The sequence below is a fragment of the Diplotaxodon limnothrissa genome, linkage group LG15, assembly GCF_057381915.1.
Source record: "Diplotaxodon limnothrissa isolate DT_005_m linkage group LG15, D_limnothrissa_male_GT1.1, whole genome shotgun sequence".
In the NCBI taxonomy this organism is placed as follows: domain Eukaryota; kingdom Metazoa; phylum Chordata; class Actinopteri; order Cichliformes; family Cichlidae; genus Diplotaxodon; species Diplotaxodon limnothrissa.
The window spans coordinates 27,090,597-27,112,298 of record NC_140610.1 but is presented as its reverse complement, the minus strand read 5'-3'; the positions used below and the strand labels follow the sequence as shown (position 1 = coordinate 27,112,298).

At 43.9% G+C, this 21,702-nt stretch overlaps 2 protein-coding genes across 2 annotated transcripts; one reads left to right on the top strand and one right to left on the bottom strand.

Moving 5' to 3' along the window:
- Nucleotides 1–412: 412 nt before the first annotated feature.
- adam17b (ADAM metallopeptidase domain 17b) lies at nucleotides 413–9,729 on the bottom strand. Its single transcript, XM_085372666.1, has 18 exons — nucleotides 9,432–9,729; nucleotides 8,613–8,745; nucleotides 8,396–8,529; nucleotides 7,791–7,879; nucleotides 7,539–7,719; nucleotides 6,893–7,023; nucleotides 6,724–6,810; nucleotides 6,529–6,639; nucleotides 6,155–6,299; nucleotides 5,981–6,072; nucleotides 5,725–5,874; nucleotides 5,375–5,574; nucleotides 5,195–5,298; nucleotides 4,668–4,802; nucleotides 2,401–2,531; nucleotides 2,157–2,324; nucleotides 2,009–2,065; nucleotides 413–1,925 (listed from the first exon to the last, which is right to left on the bottom strand). Exons 1-18 carry the CDS (start codon nucleotides 9,514–9,516, stop codon nucleotides 1,575–1,577), a joined length of 2,484 nt encoding a protein of 827 aa, XP_085228792.1. The 5' UTR covers nucleotides 9,517–9,729; the 3' UTR covers nucleotides 413–1,574.
- Nucleotides 9,730–10,910: 1,181 nt separating this feature from the next.
- taf1b (TATA box binding protein (Tbp)-associated factor, RNA polymerase I, B) lies at nucleotides 10,911–18,205 on the top strand. The gene is made up of 15 exons (XM_085372671.1): nucleotides 10,911–11,010; nucleotides 12,079–12,177; nucleotides 12,438–12,522; nucleotides 12,593–12,690; nucleotides 12,756–12,848; nucleotides 13,206–13,299; nucleotides 13,414–13,573; nucleotides 13,657–13,756; nucleotides 13,833–13,980; nucleotides 14,086–14,260; nucleotides 14,338–14,375; nucleotides 14,600–14,687; nucleotides 15,080–15,150; nucleotides 15,297–15,519; nucleotides 17,780–18,205. Exons 1-15 carry the CDS (start codon nucleotides 10,993–10,995, stop codon nucleotides 18,117–18,119), a joined length of 1,830 nt encoding a protein of 609 aa, XP_085228797.1. The 5' UTR covers nucleotides 10,911–10,992; the 3' UTR covers nucleotides 18,120–18,205.
- The last annotated feature ends 3,497 nt before the right edge of the window (nucleotides 18,206–21,702 follow it).

The window sequence follows — 21,702 nt, the reverse complement described above, 5'->3', positions numbered from 1 at the left end:
TGACAGTAAACAACGTGTAGATACAGCAGAGCATCATCTGCACAGAAGAGCACATGAAATTAAAAACACTGGCTCTATTGCATCAGGATACCAGATAAGAAGAGGAGCTCACTGCTGACTGATTGTCGCTTTTTAAATAAAAAAAAATGGATTTACGGGGAGTTCAGCTTTGGTGCTTGAACCTGGTTTGTTTTTATGCAAGAAAAAGTCCTGCTTTTCTTTAGAAAATTAGAACAATATTCATTTTAAATGTTTTGTTTTATTTCCACATTTTCCCTGTTTTTTTTTTTCTCCTAAAAGTCTTGTAGACTTTGAAACTCTTGAAGGTGAGCATTAAACTTTGCCTTACAAAACAGTAGAAAAAAAAAATTTGAAAAAATATTCAGAAAACCATAAACTGTAATTTCGCCAACCCTGAATCTGAGATGCACGAAGTGCTTTAAAAAAAACAAAAAGCCCAAAACAAACAAACAAAAACACATCAGCTTAATTTAAACGATTAAAATGAGGCTCCAAACACAAACAGTCCAAAGGGCTTTGCAGGAGGATAAAATATTTTACGTTCATATATTTACAGAGGCTCAGCACGTTGAGCAAGGCACGAACACTGACAGGTTTGATTCCCGGAGCTGCTGAGTTGCTTCACTGAACAGGACGGGTTGTTTTAGAGCAGGGGTGGGCATCTCCAGGCCTCGAGGGCCGATGTGCTGAAAGATTTAGATATCACCCTTGGTCAACACACCTGAATCACATGATTAGTTCGTTACCAAGTCTCTGGAGAACTTCAGCAAATGTTGAGGAGGTAAATATAGCCAGTTGAATCAGCTGTGTTGGCTCAAGGACACATTTAAAACCTGCAGGACACCAGCCCTCGAGGCCTGGAGTTGGCCACCTGTTTTAGAGGAACACAAAGAACTGGCGTGAAAGACTAAAGTGCAAAACATCGGGAAGGAAAATGAACAGATACAAGAGCTGCGATGCCTGTACTGAAACCCTGCCCCCAACGACACCATTATTGAGTAACAAGTGAAATCGAGACACGAACGCGTCAGGAGGTCGTTTACTGAGGTCAACGGTCAAGGGAGCAGGAGTCTCCTTTAGACACTGAGGAGGCGCCCCCTGCTGGTCACTGCTGCAGGTTTAAGGCACTACAGTGTTTTTATATTGTAATAAGGACATTTTGTCCACTGATAGTGAATAACGATATAAATCAAAGCACGTTATCTGAAGATTTCTTTGTTTTACTTTTTGAGTTTACTTTCTGTTGTACGTAGAATTTAGATTCATTGAAACAACTGATCCCAGACCCTGCAGTTCCTCTATCATCCAATAGAGGCGCCAGCAGGCTACCATGTTTTTTATATCAGTATTTAAAACATATTTTCGGGGCTAAGTCCATCTTGTATACGTCTGTGGTCTGAGTGCCAGCTGTTGAGGCTTTTGTCTTACAGAGTATGACACTCTGCAGTCTGGAACGGATCCTGACGAAGATGCAGCTAAAGGTGGAGCCGGGATTTCGTTGTACATGTACAATGGCAAAGAGCTATTCTATGAAGGTGGAGGCACTCGCCGCCTCAGCACTGTGTCTCCTTGCTGTCGATCTGATGCTGCCTCTGCAGCCTGAACACCTTTGCCTTCTCACTGCGACTCATGTTCTCTGTCAGGTCCTCGAAGGAGCGCCGGGTTGCCCCTGCTGGACGTCCGAACGCCTCCTCAAGGGATGCCTCCTCCAGGTGGGAGTCTGAGCTGGGGTCCTCTTGGATGGTGGCCATGCGGGGGCTGTCCAGAGGAGGTGGGCTTTGGGCTGGGTCGGCGCCAGTCTGCTCGGGGCCACTGGGATGAAAGCGAAGGGGGCCGGAGGAGAACGTTGGAGATTTGAAGATCCGAACGGAGGCCGAATCCAGGCTGCTCAAGAGCTCGGCATTCTGGGAAAACAGAGAGACGTGTGTGAGAGCATGTCCGAGAATTAAATTTTAAAAACCTTCTTTACTCAGATATTTGTGCTCACGCTGGGGAACAGGAGTGACTTGGTGGTCTGCTCGTACTGCCTATCGAGTTTCCGGTCCTGAAACCAAAGAAGTGCGACAAAATTCAGACTTCAAAGGCGACCCGAACCCTCCAGCCCCCCCGCAGATGCGATCACAGATGCCACTCACCACACAGTGCACCAGGATGCTGAAAGGAACCCAGAACAGCAGCGAGAACGCCACCACTGAGCCCACAATGTTATCAGCCAGAAACTTCCAGAACGTGTTGATGTCCAGCTTATCGATGAAGTCCCACAGACGCTCCACCACGTCCTGCACCTGCTTCATGCATTTTCCCTGCAGGCACAGGAAACGGTCATCACTTCCTGTCGCCTTCAGTGTAAAAGCTCTGAATATTTAGCGATGGTCTCACCGCTCCATCGCAGAAACCCACGGTACAGGGTTTGCCCTTCCTGAGAAAAAGGAAACTGCCTGATATGTCCTGATAGGGGGTGCAGACGCCGCCGCTGCTCCGACAGCAGACTTTACAGGAAGCGTTGGTTTCTGAGAGGAACAAAGGCAGAAACAATGGCTTTAGCTGCAGCATGAAACGGACTGAAACTACCTCCAGGAGAAAAACAAAACAGAGTTTGAGAGAAGAAGCATCGCACAAGTAACTGCAGATGTGATTCTCTGCAGTCAGCTGGGTTTTTTTTTTTTAAAGTTTATTTTGTTTTAAAAAAAAAAAAAAAGAAAAGAAAAAGGATATTGTATTTAAATTCATACCTGCACTTTCAGACTCATGATATGAAGCATCATCGCTATTTTTTATTTTTGCAAAAGGGATCAATGCCAACGTCATTGCCATCTTAATTAAACCACATCCTCTTCCTCCTCATCTTCTAAACTGAAGTCAATATACAGGCAGTGCAGAATTATTAGGCAAGTTGTATTTTTGAGGAATAATTTTATTATTGAACAACAACCATGTTCTCAATGAACCCAAAAAACTCATTAATATCAAAGCTGAATGTTTTTGGAAGTAGTTTTTAGTTTTAGCTATTTTAGGGGGATATCTGTGTGTGCAGGTGACTATTACTGTGCATAATTATTAGGCAACTTAACAAAAAACAAATATATACCCATTTCAATTATTTATTTTTACCAGTGACACCAATATAACATCTCCACATTCACAAATATACATTTCTGACATTCAAAAACCAAACAAAAACAAATCAGCGACCAATATAGCCACCTTTCTTTGCAAGGACACTCAAAAGCCTGCCATCCATGGATTCTGTCAGTGTTTTGATCTGTTCACCATCAACATTGCGTGCAGCAGCAACCACAGCCTCCCAGACACTGTTCAGAGAGGTGTACTGTTTTCCCTCCTTGTAAATCTCACATTTGATGATGGACCACAGGTTCTCAATGGGGTTCAGATCAGGTGAACAAGGAGGCCATGTCATTAGTTTTTCTTCTTTTATACCCTTTCTTGCCAGCCACGCTGTGGAGTACTTGGACGCGTGTGATGGAGCATTGTCCTGCATGAAACTCATGTTTTTCTTGAAGGATGCAGACTTCTTCCTGTACCACTGCTTGAAGAAGGTGTCTTCCAGAAACTGGCAGTAGGACTGGGAGTTGAGCTTGACTCCAACCTTAACCCGAAAAGGCCCCACAAGCTCATCTTTGACGATACCAGCCCAAACCAGTACTCCACCTCCACCTTGCTGGCGTCTGAGTCGGACTGGAGCTCTCTGCCCTTTACCAATCCAGCCACGGGCCCATCCATCTGGCCCATCAAGACTCACTCTCATTTCATCAGTCCATAAAACCTTAGAAAAACCAGTCTTGAGATATTTGTTGGCCCAGTCTTGACGTTTCAGCTTGTGTGTCTTGTTCAGTGGTGGTCGTCTTTCAGCCTTTCTTACCTTGGCCATGTCTCTGAGTATTGCACACCTTGTGCTTTTGGGCACTCCAGTGATGTTGCAGCTCTGAAATATGGCCAAACTGGTGGCAAGTGGCATCTTGGCAGCTGCACGCTTGACTTTTCTCAGTTCATGGGCAGTTATTTGGCGCCTTGGTTTTTCCACACGCTTCTTGCGACCCTGTTGACTATTTTGAATGAAACGCTTGATTGTTCGATGATCACACTTCAGAAGCTTTGCAATTTTGAGACTGCTGCATCCCTCTGCAAGATATCTCACTATTTTTGACTTTTCTGAGCCTGTCAAGTCCTTCTTTTGACCCATTTTGCCAAAGGAAAGGACGTTGCCTAATAATTATGCACACCTGATATAGGGTGTTGATGTCATTAGACCACACCCCTTCTCATTACAGAGATGCACATCACCTAATATGCTTAATTGGTAGTAGGCTTTCGAGCCTATACAGCTTGGAGTAAGACAACATGCATGAAGAGGATGATGTGGACAAAATACTCATTTGCCTAATAATTCTGCACTCCCTGTAAACGTGCTCATTTATTCCTGATATTGGGGCTTAATGTCAGCAGGTTAGACATGTGATAATGAGCTAACTGAAAAACAACAGCTCATTATAACCAAACATTATACTAGATACTACTAGATAACGCTGAGGTAAACAGCCTTCCTGCTATCAGAGTACACTCACTACAGAGAAAACTCAGGGGTATAAACCTAAGTTTAAACTGTTTGCAAATTGAGAGCGTCGTACCGTTACAGGCGCAGGGCTGCAGCTTCAGGACGGCCTGACAGAAGGGGATACACTCTCCATTCAAACACTCGCCACTGTCCAAACACGCCGTCTTATCTGGAGCATTTTCTGGAGGAGGACACTCGCTGCTGTTTCCTGTCAACACACAACACTTTATATTACACTATCAGCGTTTCCACCTACAGCCATTTATCCAACCTCACTCTCTGCTTCTTCTGCTATTGGTTCAAAAACATTTATTTTATTAAGATAATTAGAAGAAGTTTTCATTGTGATGACTAAAATAAGACAACTACGTATTACTAAACTGAGAATTGCAAAAGATTAGAAAGGATTTAGATTCATTGAAACAACCGATCCCAGACCCTGCAGTTCCTCTATCGTCCAATAGAGGCTCCAGCAGGCTCCCATGTTACATTGTTCAACTTTACAGCAGAAATAATAATAATAGCAATAATAATAATTTAAAAAATCTGCAGTCGTCTGACGCTGTCAACTGAAAGTGTTGTGTGGTAACTGGAGCTCACCTGTGCAGTATGAGTGTCCTTTACAGGTGGCATCGATGGGCTCCTGACAGACCGCTCCTTTGGCCTCGAACCTGCACTCCCTGCAGCAGGCGCTGTTCCTGTCACTGAACACAGACAGCAGGGGTGAGCCGAGAGCACCGCTGCAAGAGAATCACCTCACCTGTCAGGTGTATCTCTGACCTGCACTGAGCATCGGCCTTCAGCCTGCAGTTGGGCGTGCAGCAGAGGTCTGAATTGATGTGCAGCAGTCCTGGGTCGCACTCCTCGCCCTGCTCCACCCGGGAGTTCCCGCATACATTGATCTTCCTCTCTTTAAAGCAGGACGGTGCTTTCAACCTGAGACGCTTCACGATGGAGCGCTTACTGCAGTCAGAGAACATCTGGAAGCACACGAGAGGCAAACACAGACTGTAATTCTGCAGAGGTTCACTGTCGCTTCAACTCATAATCAATGTGTAAAGAGGCGCTAATAAACATGCAGGTGGAACAGTGAGTTTAAAGACTGAAATCCTGGATTCAGCATTTTGCACCTTGTTGTTGACGTGGTCTCCGCTCACGGCGATGGGATACATGACATACTTCCCACCCTGGTCCTCTCGGGGGGCACACTCCGGTTTGTCCGGGTCGTGCTCTGCGCCGAAGTTATGGCCGAGTTCATGGGTTGTCACCAGGTCCGCTTCCTGTGGAGATGACGAACAATTCCTGTGTCACACACACACACACACACACTCAAACAATTCTAAAGGAGCAGGCATTAACCAATCAGAACGCCTGGTTCATTTCCACCTTGGTCAGGATGGTCTTGCCGTAGTTCTTGGTGCTGGTGAGGCCAGTGTTCAGGTAGATCACTCCCTGCTCATTTAAGGTCGAAGGACTAGCTGTGGTGGAAGGAGACAACAACGTGAGTCACACTTCCACCTCCATCTACCAGGGACTCTGGGGCGGAGCCACGGGACTCACCTTTGGAGCAGAGGCCTCCAGCGATGTCGGCTTTAGACGGGGCGACGTAGGCAAGCCCCAGAGTGCCCTCGTCAAAGTCCTGATAGGTGAAGAGATGAGCGAGGCAGACGTTGGAGGCTTTCCCCGCGATGTCCACACTGAATTGCTGTGAGAGGATGGCGAGCAGAGACCTCAGAGAGCTGACCGATCCAATGCATCCGACACACTCCACATCACAGCCTGCTCTACTCACACTAAGCTGTTTCTTTTCAAATTAAATGTCGTTTTCACAAAAAAACCTGTGTTCACAGACCTAAATCTTGAACTTGTTTCTCTAAATGTGAATATGGACACAGTTACTCGGTGGCGTGGCAGTGTCAGCTTCCTGTGGTTACCTCTAGCAGCTTCTTCACATCCCAAACGTCTCTCCCCTCCACTGGACTTCCCTTCATGTTGAAATGAGTTTTTCCGGGATCCACAGGAGTCGGATACTTCTTGATGATGATCTGATGGCAGGAACGCGGTGTCACGTTAAAAATCACAGCGTCCGAGTTTAAACACAAACAGGAAGCGGAACAGAGCATGCTCACCTGATCGATCTGGACGCCGTACCCGCTGAACCCCTCGCCCCATGACGTGTTTCTGTAGATGTCGTCGACACGGTCAATCAGCTCGATCTGAAACACATTTGGGAGGGGGCAGGGTTCAGTGTCAGTGGATGGGAGAGGCGGGGGTGATGAATGTACAGGTGGTACCGACCAGGTAGTTGAGGGTGGTGCTCTCCTCGTCGCGGCCCATGTGTTTGAAAAAGCGATGGTCGGCTACCAGCAGCAGAGGACACGAGTTCTTCTTGTGGTCGTGCACGTGACGCTTCACTCTGAACGCCGACTCTAAACAAGAAACCACCGAAACACGTCAGACAATATTATTTATGCATTTGAAACTGAAAGCTCTTTTTTTATTTGTTATTATTTATAAGTGTTTGAATGTGTCAAATATTAAAATATATGTTTTTACAGTAAAATCTCTCTTCTCTTTTTTTCCCCCTACCTTAAAAATATTTTTTCAGATTTTGTATTTTTTCATTTAAAGCTCGAACTTTTCCTTCGGTTGGAATGGCGAGCTCTCTTTTGTTTAAACAGCTTTTACTTTGTGATTTTTTTTCACATTAAAAGTCTTTTTTCTGATTGACTTCCTGTTTGTGTCGCTCGCTCTGTACTCAGTTCAGATGAAGGTGTTTCACTGGGCACCTTTGTGCTGAGCAGTGACAGGAAGTTCTCGCATTCTCTGTGGTTAACGCGGTTCCTGTGTCACCTGGGCGTGGTCACTTTGGGTCAGTGTGAGCTTTACCCTCAAACAGGAAGCAGTCGCAGTGCTAAGTTCAGGTGAGGAGCTCGCTTCTCACCTTCTTCCTCCTTTTCCTCCATCACAGCTGCTTTTACGCTGTCAGGGAGCAAGTCACTGGGGTCAGAGGTCACGTAGCCGCAGACCGAAGGCTGCTGCAGGCGGCTGATGTTGCGGATGTCTTCCGAGCGATAGATTAGGAGGCGACCGCCAGAGGGCGCCGATGTGAACCTCCAAAGAGGCTGAAGAGAGCAGATGAAGGTTTAGGGACTGATCACTCAGCAGGCGTTTACTCCAAGTCTCAGATGTTTACCTCGACATTGTACTCGGCCTCATCAGTCAGGATGTGAGCGGAGAACTCGTCATCTTCGATGTGCGCCTGAACACGGGAGTTCTCCTCCCCTACAACACAAAAACTCATTAAAGGAGCAGTTACTCCATGTTAATCCTTTCAGCTAAAGGTCACCACACACATTCCACACGTGTGTTTGAAGTACTTTGGACCAGCCCGACAACATCTACAAGAAGCCTGATAAGGCCTTGTGAACCTTCTCAAGAACATCTGGGGATTTTTTTTAATTACTCTGCAAGCTTTACAAGAAACCATGAAGTAGATTTCTCAAAACTCAGAGGACCCCAAAAACCTCCACGAGAGACTCTAAAACCCTCTGAGGACACGTGAAATCCCCACATGGACTCTAAAAACCCCATAAGAACACCTAAAATCTCCATGAGACCTCTTTAATCCATTCAAGGAGCCCAAATATCCCTACAAGAAACCAAAAAAGACCTCTACAAGGACCTTAAAAGCCTCCATCAAGACGAATACAAAAAACAAAACAAAGAAAACAAACAAACAAAAAAACCACCAGAAGGACCCCAAAGACCTCCCACAAAGGCTCTGCTTAAATAGTTTACCGATGACGTGTCCAGTGAAGTAGTTGTGCCTGTTGACCGGGTAGGTCGACTCTTGGCCGTTCTCGCTGATGACCACGGCTCTGAAGTCGCTGGTGAAGAGCTCATCGTTGGTCCTCAAGTAGAGTCTGAAATGCCTGTAGACACGAGGAGGAGATGTTCAGATTTTACAAATCAAAGAAATGGCACAGAGCTGCATGGACGGACGCCGCCATCTTACCTTTGCAGGGCGCTGAAGCTGATCAGCTTCTCCACGTGCGTCTGAGTCTGGACGTCACGACGGCGGACGGAGTGCGTCTGCAGGCTGGAGAGAGGCAGCACATCAAAGTCATCCAGCATCGCTCTGAGAGACACTGCGGAGGAAACGCAGACCTGCCTGTTAGCATTGAAAATCCTGTGAAATACCTCAGCTCTACCACACGCCAACAAGTGACCAAACTCAACACATCAGTTAATAATTAACACAAATGAAATGCTGCAGACTTTATATTTAATAGAAATGTAAGTTTTTCCATCCACTTTTTCCTTTTATGAAAAAAAAAGTTTGTAACGATAAACGAAGTTAAAATATTAAACTTCAGTACTCTGCACTTTTTATCATCTCATTTCCTGTCAAATGATGACATCATGATTAGAAACCAGTGACATATGCTAACATCGTTATGGCACAGCATTATTCTTGGTTTTGCTTTTTCTTTCTTAAAAGGCACAATTAACTCCCTACACTTCTCTTATTATGACTTTTTTATTTTTAAGTTCATGTATTGTGATTTTTTTATAATAGTTAAATATCTGGTCAAAATGTTAACTTTTAATCTCATTTGACTTGATTTTCCATTTAATAAACTACTATCATGATCCAGTTGAATAATCCTGCACTCAGCCATTTATTTAATTATCTGTGATTTTTATGCGAATTAAACTTTTGTTTGACATGAGCGGTCCTCCATACATTCTGCCTCAAACATGAACTTTTCCGGCGGAAAGGCGGCTCTCACAAAGGACACATTTACGATTAAATTCAGTTTTAAACACTCACTGAAGTCCTGCTCCGTCGTGTCCGGGGGGACGGCGGCCTTCGTTAAAGCGGTGAAAGCGGCTAAAAAGGCGAAAAGCAGCCACATGTTGAACCGTCGGGGCGGACTGAATGAAGACCTTCCGCCGCCCGCTTCAACGTCCTAGCATCAGATTAAACTCCAACCGCAGCTCAGACACAAACTTAAGCTTTAAAGCTCATCTCTGGACCGACCTCACTAAATCTCACCCCACTCGAGTCTTTGTTGTGTTTGGAAACGGGCAGAACAAACGCCCCCACTCACCAGGAAGTCAGAGAGCGTCCGAGTGAAGCTACCGAGAGCCGAGGAAGCAGGGCGGAAGTAGGCCCGAGGGCTTTCACAGTAAAAGCAAGGGATTTTAAGGGTACGATTAAAAAAGTATTAATTCGATTAATAATCAATACTGTTGAAAACAAACGCACGGTAGCTAATAGTAAATATTTCAATAAATTTTAATGATGGAAATCTTTTAGACTGGAGGGGGAGTGCTGTCATCTTAACTTTAAAACTAAAACAAGTTTTAAAAAAAGTTCATTTTAAAGTAATAAATATAATACAACATTTAATTAATTTAATGAAATTAACTTGATGAATAAATAACAAATAAAAGTATACTATTTAAATTTAAAATACAAATAGTAATGTATACATACAAATGTGTTTCTAATTAATAAATAATCAATTTCTTTTGTTTAGTGGGATGTCTGTGTTGTATAGCCCTCTTTGCTTTTCTTTTAATAGCAAAGCAATAATCAAACCTTCAGTTGTTTTAGAAATGTTTCACAAAGAAAAGCGTTTACCCGCACATGTTTTATTTTGAAAATCTATCAGGCGTTTGTGTTTGTTTTGTTGTAAGCTTTGCACACGAGTCCAACAAAAAGCTCGCGAAACCATTCCCGTGACAGTGATTGATAACAGCTGATCCGCCTCAGCTAGATCAATAATAAAAAATCAATCAAACCATCATTCTGTCTGTACGTATATGTGTGTGTATGTATGTGTGTGTGTGTGTGTGTGTGTGTGGGGGGGGGTCACCTTATATAAGAGAATCAGAGAGACATCTGGCATCTATTTATAACCTCTGACCTCATCAAATCCGCTTAGAAACACAGAGCACATCAGGAACTCATCATCATCATCATCTGGAGGAAGAAAAACTCTCACTAAAGTGATTTAGAAACATCCAGAAAATTAATACTTAGTATATTTATACGAGGAGATCTAAAAAAAAAAAAAAAAAAGTATAAAAGACACATTTATCATTTGTTATTTTAAACACATTTAACACAGTATAGCACATGTATTATTTTTACTTACAACAATATTTAAATAAAGCATATTTATTTTTATTTTATTTTACAGCTGAGTAGAAGTAGTTGAAGTATGTAATCTGGCCTGTGGTTGCAGCAGAGAGGCGTTCAGTCTCACAGAAATCATGCGCGAAGAAGAAGAGTCCCAGCGTCTCCAACCAGAGGCACGTGCGGTTGTAACAAAGTGCTGACAAAATCCAAAGTTTCGTGTTAAAGCTGCAGTTTTCTACTCAGGATGGATGACGAACACACGGTGAGTCTCCCGGTGCTCTCATAAACCGGCCGTTTCATTTTACGCAACCTACGGTGAACGCAGTTGTCAGCTAGTTTGGTCCTACCAAACTCAATTAAAAATATTAGTGTTTTAAGATGATTGGCACGACATTCAGTCTCCAACTTTAACTTCAGACATTTAACAGGTTTGTGTGACTCCGCAGCCGTTGAGTAATTAATCGGCACACATTTAATAACTGTTCTCTTCAATTAAAATCCGTTAGCGTAATATCAGCGACAGTTTATCCATAATGTTCAAAATAAACTCCTCTACCAGTACCTGTGAACTGTGTACGCTTAATGAGTTTTGATTTAAATTTTGATTTTAACTACATTGTGTGTCGAAATACTCAGAAAGTCTCAAAGAAGCCTTAAAGTTAACAAATGAAAACGCAAATAAATATTCCCGATAAACATAGACGGATTATTTTAGCAATCGTTGTTAATGACGTCTAGACTTTTGTGGGTGAAGTGTTTAGGATCTGGAGGTTTAATTGTTGACCTTCTTTCCCGTGGGCGCTGCTGTACAGTTTCACCAGCTGTTGTACATAAATTTGTTTTCAAAGGCATTTGAACGTGAACATTAGCTCTGATTTCTCCTCCGCTGTTCATTAAGAGCTGAATGCACGAATATAAGATAAGATAAGATAACCTTTATTAGTCCCACACGTGGGAAATTTGTTTTGTCACAGCAGGAAGTGGACAGTGCAAAAGTTATGAGGCAAAAATTAGAATACAATAAGAATAAATACAGTACACAACTGTACAGAATAGAATAAAATAAAATACTATATACAGTAGAATAAAATAAAATAAATATACAATAAGATAAAAATAGAATACAAATACTATATACAACTGAGTAAAAATACAACGATGACAGAAAGGATTATTGCACTTAGTATTATATAAAGTTAATAAAAACATGAAGTACGTTTTTTGTTTTTGTTTTTGTTTTTTTAAGACTGAAAGATTAATTTATTCATTAGAATATTTACAGAAACACCTGAGCATTACCGTGTGTCTGTGTATGTGTGCGCGCGTGCAGGCCGAGTACACGGTGCCCTGTGCCCAGTGTTCAGCAGTGGACTGGGGCATTTCGGACGAGGGTCGCTTCTACTGCAGGTCCTGCCACAACGTGATCGAGGTAAAAACATCTTCGTCATTATGACCTGTACAGTGGTCTGTAACTGGAGGTTGAGGTGTCAGGGTCTCTTCAGTGCCCTTTCAGAGACACTCTTTTTACTACACAGGTGGATGAGTATGAATTTGTTATGGGGATATAGGGAATTCAGAACTCCATAAACATGCTTTAAGATGCTTCTTTTAACAATATGGTGTTGGTGGTTAAGCCCACGTGTAGAGGACCTCCTTATTCTGTTGCCTAACATGTGACTGTGTCCTCAGAGGACCCGGGAGGTGGTGGACCTGTCCTTCTTAAAGTTGTCCAGCAGGGTGTCGACCATCAGAGGACCCCGCAAGAAGCAGGCCGGTCAGTGTCCGATCAGCAGCAGCATAAATCGATGATGTCATATCCTGTTTAACGTGTCTGTTTGTCTTAGAGCGTGGTCACGTGTGGATGGTCTGCGAGGGTTTCCAGTTTATCCTGAAGAACCAGGCCGATGCTCTGCTCGCGCTTGGAGTCCATCCTCAATTTAAGGTCCGTCTCCTCTCTGTTAACCACAAAGCAATCAATCAGAGGCCTAACTGGTGTTACGGTTTCAGGATGATGTGCTGTGTCCTCTGTGGAGGTGTTACCTGCAGAAAAGTCGCCAGGCCTACACCCACGACCCCGTGAGGAGCTGCAAGTTCAGAGTGGTGAGTTTTTATGGTGGTGCCTGGAAACTGCTTGTCAGCTTTATCTATCTATCTGTCTATCTGTCTATCTATCTGTCTCCTGGCAGTTTCACCTTTGTTTTTAATCCATTTTCATTTCTTTTTTGTATTTTTATTTGATTTGTGTATTTTTAATCCTTAATTTTGATTAGTTTTGTCTTTATTTTCTTATTTATTTCACTTTTTTTAAAATTTGTATTCTTTTTGTATATTTAATCATTTTATTTGATTTTCTATGTTTTACTTCATCTACTAAGTTTTATTTTATTTTTTTTGGTTATTGATTTCATTTGATTTATTTCATTTTTTGAGATTTAATAATTAAATCTAAATCCTCAGAGAGCTGTGGGCTCTGACTTGGAGAGCGCCAGCGAGGGGATCAGCTGCACAGATGGCGAGTCGAACCCAGCAAGCACGGCGGGCTCAAACACAGGTATGGTGCTGGAAGCGTCCTCAGTCTGACAGGAAGCTCCTGTAAAAGTTTCAGTGTCAGGTCATATGACCAGATGAGGTTTCCTGCGTTAGTTGACTGCTCGTTTAACCTCAGAGAATTCTGGTTTTTGGTCCGGCTCCTCGGACACCCTCACCTACCTGTCGGCCAGGAAGAAGCGGAGCCAGAGTCTGCTGAGCATGAAGAAGACACTGTCTCTGATCTACCTGGCTCTGGTGTGGAGCCGTGAGGCGCTGACGCTCAGCGACCTGCTCAGGTACCACTTGCACCCACCTGCACTTGCGTGGCTGAGGGGTTTTAACCAGTGTGTTTCACCTGGATGAACGTGATGTTTCGCAGGCTTGTGAATGAGGGTCACATCCCGTACTTGAACGCCTATGAGCAGCTTCCCGAGGAGATGAAAGTCACGGGGAAGGACTCCCTCATCTTTGTAGTTGAGGTGAGAAAGCCGCCATCTTGTTTATTACCTGGCCCTGGTAATGATGCGTGACTTGGCTCTCACCTGGTTTCTGTAGACGGTCCCGTCTCATCACGCCGTTCATAAAGAGGCCGAGACTCTCATTCAGTTCCTGCAGCTGCCTGCTTTTCCTCCAATCAGTCAGCAGACCCTGCTGCACCCGGCGCTGCTCAGCCTCAGATACCTGTCCGATGTCAACCTGCCCGGTAACGACTACTTCAGTGTTCTGACCGATAATGGTCTCTGCTGGAGGCGACCTTCTTTACATACAAACACTGACAGTGTACCTGTACACGCCTGTTTCCTGTCAGATGAGCTCCACCCCTGGGTCTGCAGGCTGTTGGAGCACACCGGTATGATGGATCAAACGCTCCACACATTTGACCCCCACAATCACCCCACCCTGCCACGGTATGACGTGCAAGCCGCTGCCCTCATCATCGTCACTCTGAAGCTGTTCTTTTGCCTGGACGACATGACCGAGTGGTACGTATCTTTCATGCCGTCAGACGACCTCCGGCAGGGCTCCAGGTGTGCTGACTGTGATTGGTTCTATCTTTCAGGCATCTGTCCAATGATCTTGGACGACAGAAGGACTCAGGTTGGGTTTATATTTATTAAAAAAATAACATGGCACAGATGTAAGGAGCTATTCGATAACATGATCAGTTTGAAAATCAATGGCTGACTGCACGTGTTTGTGAATGACTGTATACAGATGACGAACTATGTCTGATCTTGGAACTTTTCTGCCCTTTTGACCTTTGAGCGTGACCCCTTCTAGACGTGGCTTGTGTGCGACTCTGTCTCTGTGTGGATCCACAGGTAAGGTGTTTAACCTGAGGAGGTGGTACAAAGTGATGCAGGCCGCTCTGATTCGAGCTCAAGAGAGGAGAGACCAGAATGTCTCCAGGTAGGACATCAGCGGTATTTCCCCTGAGGTGGATCTGTGTGCAGAAATCAGATTTTAGTCCTGATTTTAAAGCGTGACGTCATTGGCGTATCTGCACACAGGAAGTTTGCAATCTGTGTGTTACGTTAAGGAATAATGGGCTCTTTTATTTATTTATTTTTTTTTTTCTTTGTGTTTTTATGTGAATAATGTGAGTTTGACTCTGGTGTCTGACTCGGACACCTGCAGATGTGGAGACATTTGAAGCTGCTTAATAGCTGCTTTTGTTCCTTTAAAAAAAAAAAAAAAAAAAAAGATTTTTTTTTTTTTAAACCCGTGCTTTCTGTTTTTGATGAAGAGTTCCTGATATGCTTTTTTTTTTTTTTTTTTTTTTTTTTTTCTCTCCCCGGCAGGAAGCAGTGGAAGTCAAAGAAACAAATTTACCCAAACAAGAAAGAAAAGTGTTCGATGATTAAAAAAAAAAGTAAGAAATTTAATTGGCTGATCTTATTGTGAAAGAGAGGTGAAGTCCTGTCCTTTCCTGTATATTCATTTCTCTCTGCAAAATTAATCTGAAGCACATGAAAAAACATCCTGAGATGCGACACGCTCCCTCTGTTGTTTGTGCAGGAATTGCAGAGCAGGTCCAGCTGTGTTTCGAGAAGCTGGCTTCCTGTCCATCGGGGCTCCAGGACGTAGGACCATCGAGCTTCATATTCTGCTGGGGGGACGAGGAGGAATCAGACGGTCCCAGTCTGCACCACATGAAGCTGGACGAGGTCGTGACCCGTAGATACGACTTCCTGACTCCGCTGAACGACATGTACTGGCACCCGGCGCTCAGACGCTGCTTGTGAGTCACTCACAGCTTCAGTCTCAGGTTGAAATATCAAAATGCACAAAAATCTCAAAATGACCAAAGAGGAATATTTTCTCCAGAAACTTGCCTCAAAGAGAGAAACTTCCAAAGAGGAAAGTGAAGATTTCACACTTAAGAGTGTACTGCTGCTTGTATAGAGCAAAAATAGAAGATTGCACGACATAAACATCAGCGCTTGTAGATCGCTGGTCATCAGCAGTCAGCTTTATGAAATAATTCAGTAAAAAATTGAGATTTATAGTTTTAAACCTTGGAGAATGGCCAGTAAAGGGAGTAGTACACATCTTGGCTTGAGATCTTTTGACAAGTTGTTCTCAGAGGACAGAAGTTCTGGTGAGTCTATTTGGTCGTTTAAGGCTTTAGTCATTTTAAACTGAGCTGATGACAGAGGACTGAAAATAGCGATGCATGAACAAAGAATCTTAGTGTGAAGTGTCAGGAAGAAAAAAATTGGGTGGAGGAGGAAGTTACCTGCCAAGCGTGGTGGAGTAATGTGATGGTTAGGAGTTGTGAGCTCTATGACGTTCACTGGCTGGTTGAAGTTTCCCCCTCAGGGTGATGACAAAGCGGTGATATATGGAGATGTACTGGTGTTCTGTATGTCATGAAGGTTGGACTGATGTTGCCTCACAGACTGGACGCTGGGTTCGATCGCTTACAGAATGACGCTTCTTACCTCATGTCTGTGAAGGGTTTCGGTCATCCAGGTCATCATAGTCTAAGGAGCTTAGAAAAGCGTCTGGACTTTAAATTTCTTGGGAAGCTTCTTCAGTTCTTACTGAAGTCAAATGGCCCCGGATGTCAGTGTCTGGGAAGGATCTCAAAACTGGATTATAGATGGCAGACAGTTGGTGTCATAAGCCCCGCCCTCTGTTTAAAGATGGTTTTCACAGTAGACATAGGTCGTGTCCAAATTCATGGGCTGCATCCTCCCGAGGCCGCATTTGTAGACCGATTACGTCACAGCGACGCGCCGAAGGCTGTCCAAATCCGTAGACTCCTCCGAAAGCAGCCGACAAATGCGTCCTCCTTTTCCCGAATTTGAAGGATGGGTCGGGTGTGTCCTTCGTGGCCTACCATATCCCAGAATTCATAGCGCGGCCCAGCCAAACTCCAGTTTCCAACAATGGCGGCCGCTACTAAGTTTTAAAATTACTCGTACTAATCTTTCTGGGTCACAAAATGAACTTTTAACATATTTTCAGGCGAGAAAGTACTTATGTAAACATCAAATATCTGCTCGGTTTATCAAGATATCGCATATTTGCAAAAGTGCTTCAACGTTTTCGGAGCATCTGCTACCCACCAGCTCGATAGGAAGCCGGGAGCTCGAGGGTCACTGAAGCCGCCGAGAACAGCACAACTCCCGGCACATCATTTTCAGATCACCGCAGAGTTTCGCTACTCAGGTTAAACGTAATATATAAGTCACTTAGACAACCTAAAAATGTTATTGTTGGGCTTTTTTCAGTGTTTTATTTGTTTGTGAGTAAATCGGTTTGGCTGAGATTAAAGTTATTAGATTAGATAAAATAAAACTTTATTAATCCCCCGGGTGGGTTCCTCCGGGATCTTCACACAGCTGAATAAACGTCAAACAGAAAACTGATTAAACAGAAGTGTGAGACGGTTGAGAGTTTACGCCAGTGTCCTGTTATATTTTAGACAGCAAGGAGCAGACGGCTGAGTTTATTAAACTCCACCGAGACAGCGGTGACGCTAATCAGAAGGCTAGACCATCCAATTTCCCCAGCCGTTTACTTCCGGCCTACCCAACCTTCTGAGGACCCGGCCCACGTAGATCGTGAAGGCTGGGTCCTCAGGAGGATGCAGCCCATGAATTTGGACACGACCATAGATGGCTTTTTTTTTCCACTCCTCTTTCAAACCAGAGAAGACATTCTCTGTCCAAAATGTAGACATTTGGGGCATCCTTTCTCTTGGGGAATCAACAATTGCTCTTAGAACTGAAGATGCTTCTCAGATGAGAACGAAACGTCTTCAAGAAACTTAAAGAAGTCCAGATGCTTTTCTTTCCAAGCTCCTTCGATTCCTTCGATGCTCATTAGTGGGTTTTAAACTGATTTGCTGAATGAGATCTCCTGGAAGACCTCAAACTTGTGACTAGGCCCGACAACAAACTGATCCCACATCATAATGCCAAATTTCCCCTCATCTGTTCAAACGTTCCCATGAAGATGCATTGACACTTAAATCTTGCCTCCTCCTGCAGGTGCTACAACAGTCATTACAAGGAGGTGGAGGCAACGCTGCCACGCTCCTTCATCTGGCTGCTGCAGCTTTTCGCCTTCATGTTGGACGTGAAGCCGTTTTGCCTCTATGAGGAGGTCCTGAGTGTGGAGAGGAGGATCTTTGACACCAGACTGTACAGAGGGAAGAGCAAGGCCAATGCCGGGGCTTCGGCTGAGACCGCCGGGGCTTCACCCGAGGCCCAGGCTTCACTCAACACCCGGACGTCACCAAGGAGGACCCGGACATCACCCAGGACGGCTGAGGCTTCAGTCGGGACCCGGGCTTCACACAGGAAACGGCAGCGAAGTAGGAAGAGCTGAGAATTTGCAGCATCTGTGGGACATTTGGCTGTTTCTGCTACCTCCGTGTTTTTGTTTAAACCAAAGACATTTTTAATAAACCTAAAAGGGCTGCTCTTGTCTTTGATTAATTGCATTAAAACAGATTTTTCTGTCAATAGGAAGAAAATTTGATCAGAGCGTTTCCTAAAAAGGAGAGAGATCTCTCTAAAGGAGGAAAAGATTTGTAGTTTGAACAACAGGATCTGATGGAGAGTTGCAGCATCGGGTTGGGAATGGTATCTGCAGGCGGGGAGCACGCAGTACCTGGAAGACTAATGGATGTGTGGCATGTGATGAGGGTGTAGTTCTGCATGTGTGTGGATGGAGCTGGAAGAGCTTTTAAATTGTGTAGATTTAAAGTTGTTAAACTTGCTGTCCTGAATATTTGAGCAGACTGTGTGACTCTCCAGGGGACTGCCCTGTGTGCCATGGATGAACAGGAGTGCTGCACTGACTAAGAGTGACCAGCAGGAGGTGATGTTCAATCACACTAATGGAGAGCAGCCTGTTACAGGTAGCACACACTGAAACTGCTGAGGTCCATTACAGCAGCAGCGCCGAGCAGCTGGCCAGATGTTTGTGGAAAAGTTGAGCTCAGAGCTTCTTTTGGCTGCTTGATTCTGTGGCTCCTCCTCCTCCCTCTGCAGCTGAATGTTTTTTGGGCGAGTTTGAGATCTTCTGGCTTCAGAAGCTAGAAAACAGCTTGCGGTTGTAGTATGAAGGGTGGAGGCAGCTGTAGTTTAGAGGAGGAGCTAAGGACTTATTTACCTCAGCTGACCTCCATCTGACACAGGGTGACCTTTACTTCATGTACAGTCTGCGCCGTGTTAATATATCTTGACCTCAATGATTGAAATGATTGTGAACAGCTGTCTCTGCTGCTGGGCAGATGGCGGCAGCAGCAGCAGAAACAGCTGTACTAACCCTAACTGTTGACCAACCAAAGGTTAAAGGTGAAGCAGTGTTTCAGGTCTTACTCTGGTCTGTTACTTGTGTCAGTCCTGAGGAAGCGGAACTGCTCACCTCTGGTTTCCACCTGCAGAAGAAGAAACTGTGGCCAACACGTGACCTTTTGTAATGTTTTCTTACTATAAACCCCTGAATTGTGCAGGTTTAGCTCATAACTTATCTTTGTGTTTATATGTGTAAAAACCACAACCAATATAGTCTTCACTCTCACAACGTCATACAAATGATTTTTTTTTTTTTTTTTCTTAAAATCAAAACAGAACATAGGAAAAGAGACTTTGAAATACGCTGTGCCTGTTTCTTGGAATTATCTACAGAAGGAACAAAATGGAGTTTAAGTCCATTTTAAAGAGAGAATAACTCTTCTAGTCAGTGTGACTGTTTTTAATGTCGCTCTTAATGATGTTTTTACATATAAATGTATTTGTTTTTTACTTGTTATGTCTTGTAACTTTTGCTGCCATGATGGCCACTGGAAAAGTTTTAAATCTCAATGAGACATTCACCTGGATAGATAAAGGATATTACAGTGTGTCCGGGGATGGGTGTCCAGGTACACACCGGCTCACTCCTTGGTGGCTGCTTGTCGGGGCCTGGAGCCTGGGGCTCACTCGGGCCACTTCGGGGGTGGGGTGCTGTCAGCCTCTCGGCCTGGGGCTCGGTCACAGGCACAGCTGCCTGCCGACGGAGCTCACGGGCGCGTCACTGCAACCCCCCCCTGGCTTCTGCTCCGCGGCTGCTGAGTGACCCCTCATCTGGGGCTCTCCTCAGCTCTTTCTGGGATAGCAATTCTCTGATGATGTGCTGCAGCTGGTTTCTAAAACTATGTAAAGACATCCAAGTTAGAAGACGTCTGAGGCAACCTGAGCCAACTGTTTGACTTCAGGTGTGCTCGCTCCATCGAGTCGCTGCTGCTATGGCCTCTCCTCTGCAGGTCATTTGAGTTAATCAGAAAACAAAAATAAAATGAAAGTAGAATCAAATACAATAAAGTAACATCAGCATCTCATGCTTCATTTTTAACTTCATTCATTTGTTTTCACCAGTTGTTTGTCCACCTTCATTTACCACAGCTGTTGCTAGGGTAACATTACAGTGTTGGGCAGGTTGCCATGGTGATACTACAGAGAGTAGCCATCAAAGAAGCTTTGTGTTGCATTCACTTACAGTTGGTTGACACTGGCATCGAGTCCTCAGATGAACTCTGAGCTGTAAATGTTTTATTGAATTTCTCTGTGTGCCATAAACGCCATCGTACTGCATTCAAGGCCTGCTGGTTCATCTCAGCTTCAGTACTTTGTGAGTAGTACTTCCTGTATTGGTTGGCGCAGCAGACGATGTACAAAAATGTCTACAAGGAGCCTGGTCACCAGCTCCAAGCATCTGACAAAATAGAAGCTTTGTTTCTTTCTAAACGCATGATCGTAACCATCGTGTATAAGACAGAGCTCGCTTCTGTCACATCACCTTTTGGTTTTTCCCAATCCTCAGTCTTTTTTTTTTTTTTTTTTTTAATTTCATTTTGATGCCATTTTGTTTCCAGTGCTCACCATATTTGGATGAGATTGCACAGCATCCATGTTATTAGTGAGATCATTAAAAAGTGCCCCAACAGCACAAACATAGCCCACAGGTCCAGTTCAGGGACTCTAATTAGCTGAGGTATCTGCTAGCAGACAGCTAGCAGCTACTGGCACCTGTGTTTTGTCATTCACCGGTCAGTCAAAAAGGCCACACCCCTAATAATGCAAACTTTAAGCCTTAATACAATTTAAACAGGTTGTGATATCTGTATCTTACTTCTGATATGAACCCAAACAAACTGTTAGACTCTGTTCTTCAATGTGTAAAATTATGTAATCTGCATATAGTGACACCCTTCTGGTTATTCTTTTACTTCCTTTTTATTCTGTAGCAAAAGTTTAAAATGGGTGTTATGAAGGGGGAAATTCTCTGTAGAGAACAACCAATTTGTGTATCAGGCTGTAAACATGTTTATTTCTGCTGTGAAGTTTTAACATGGGAGTGTATTGGGTACTGCAAGGTTGTTGTTGTTTCAGCCTCAGAAGTCTCAGGTTGTTTTTTCCCGGTTGAGTTTGAAATCGTTCATTTACTCAAGTACTAACCTGCAGCGTACCATCACCATTGCTGTAGATTCAGAAAATAAGAAGTCACACTAAACGAGTAGTTTAAATAACTGACTACTGCATTAATCTTTTAACTGGAGAGGCTTCAGGTCTGTCTTTTTAACCTCTAATAATATTCAAATAATCCTCAGGAAACAGATGAGCTCTCTCGGCTCAGTTCTGTGTGCTGACTGTTAGCTTGTGTTTTTGCAGCTTTAAAAAAAAAAAAACTTTCAAAAAAACCACACTTCCTGTTGAAAACTGTGAGTTCAGCGCTCAAAGAGCCAACTCCGCGTGGACCTTAAACACATCAACTCCCCTGCCATCACAAACTAAACATCTGGAAGAAGTCCAGATTTCACTCCACAGTTCCTGGAAAGAAACTTGGCTCTTTGCAAAGGATCTCTGTCATCTGACCCCTATTTAAACAAACTTAGAAATTAAAAATCAGAGGACATGAAATTCTC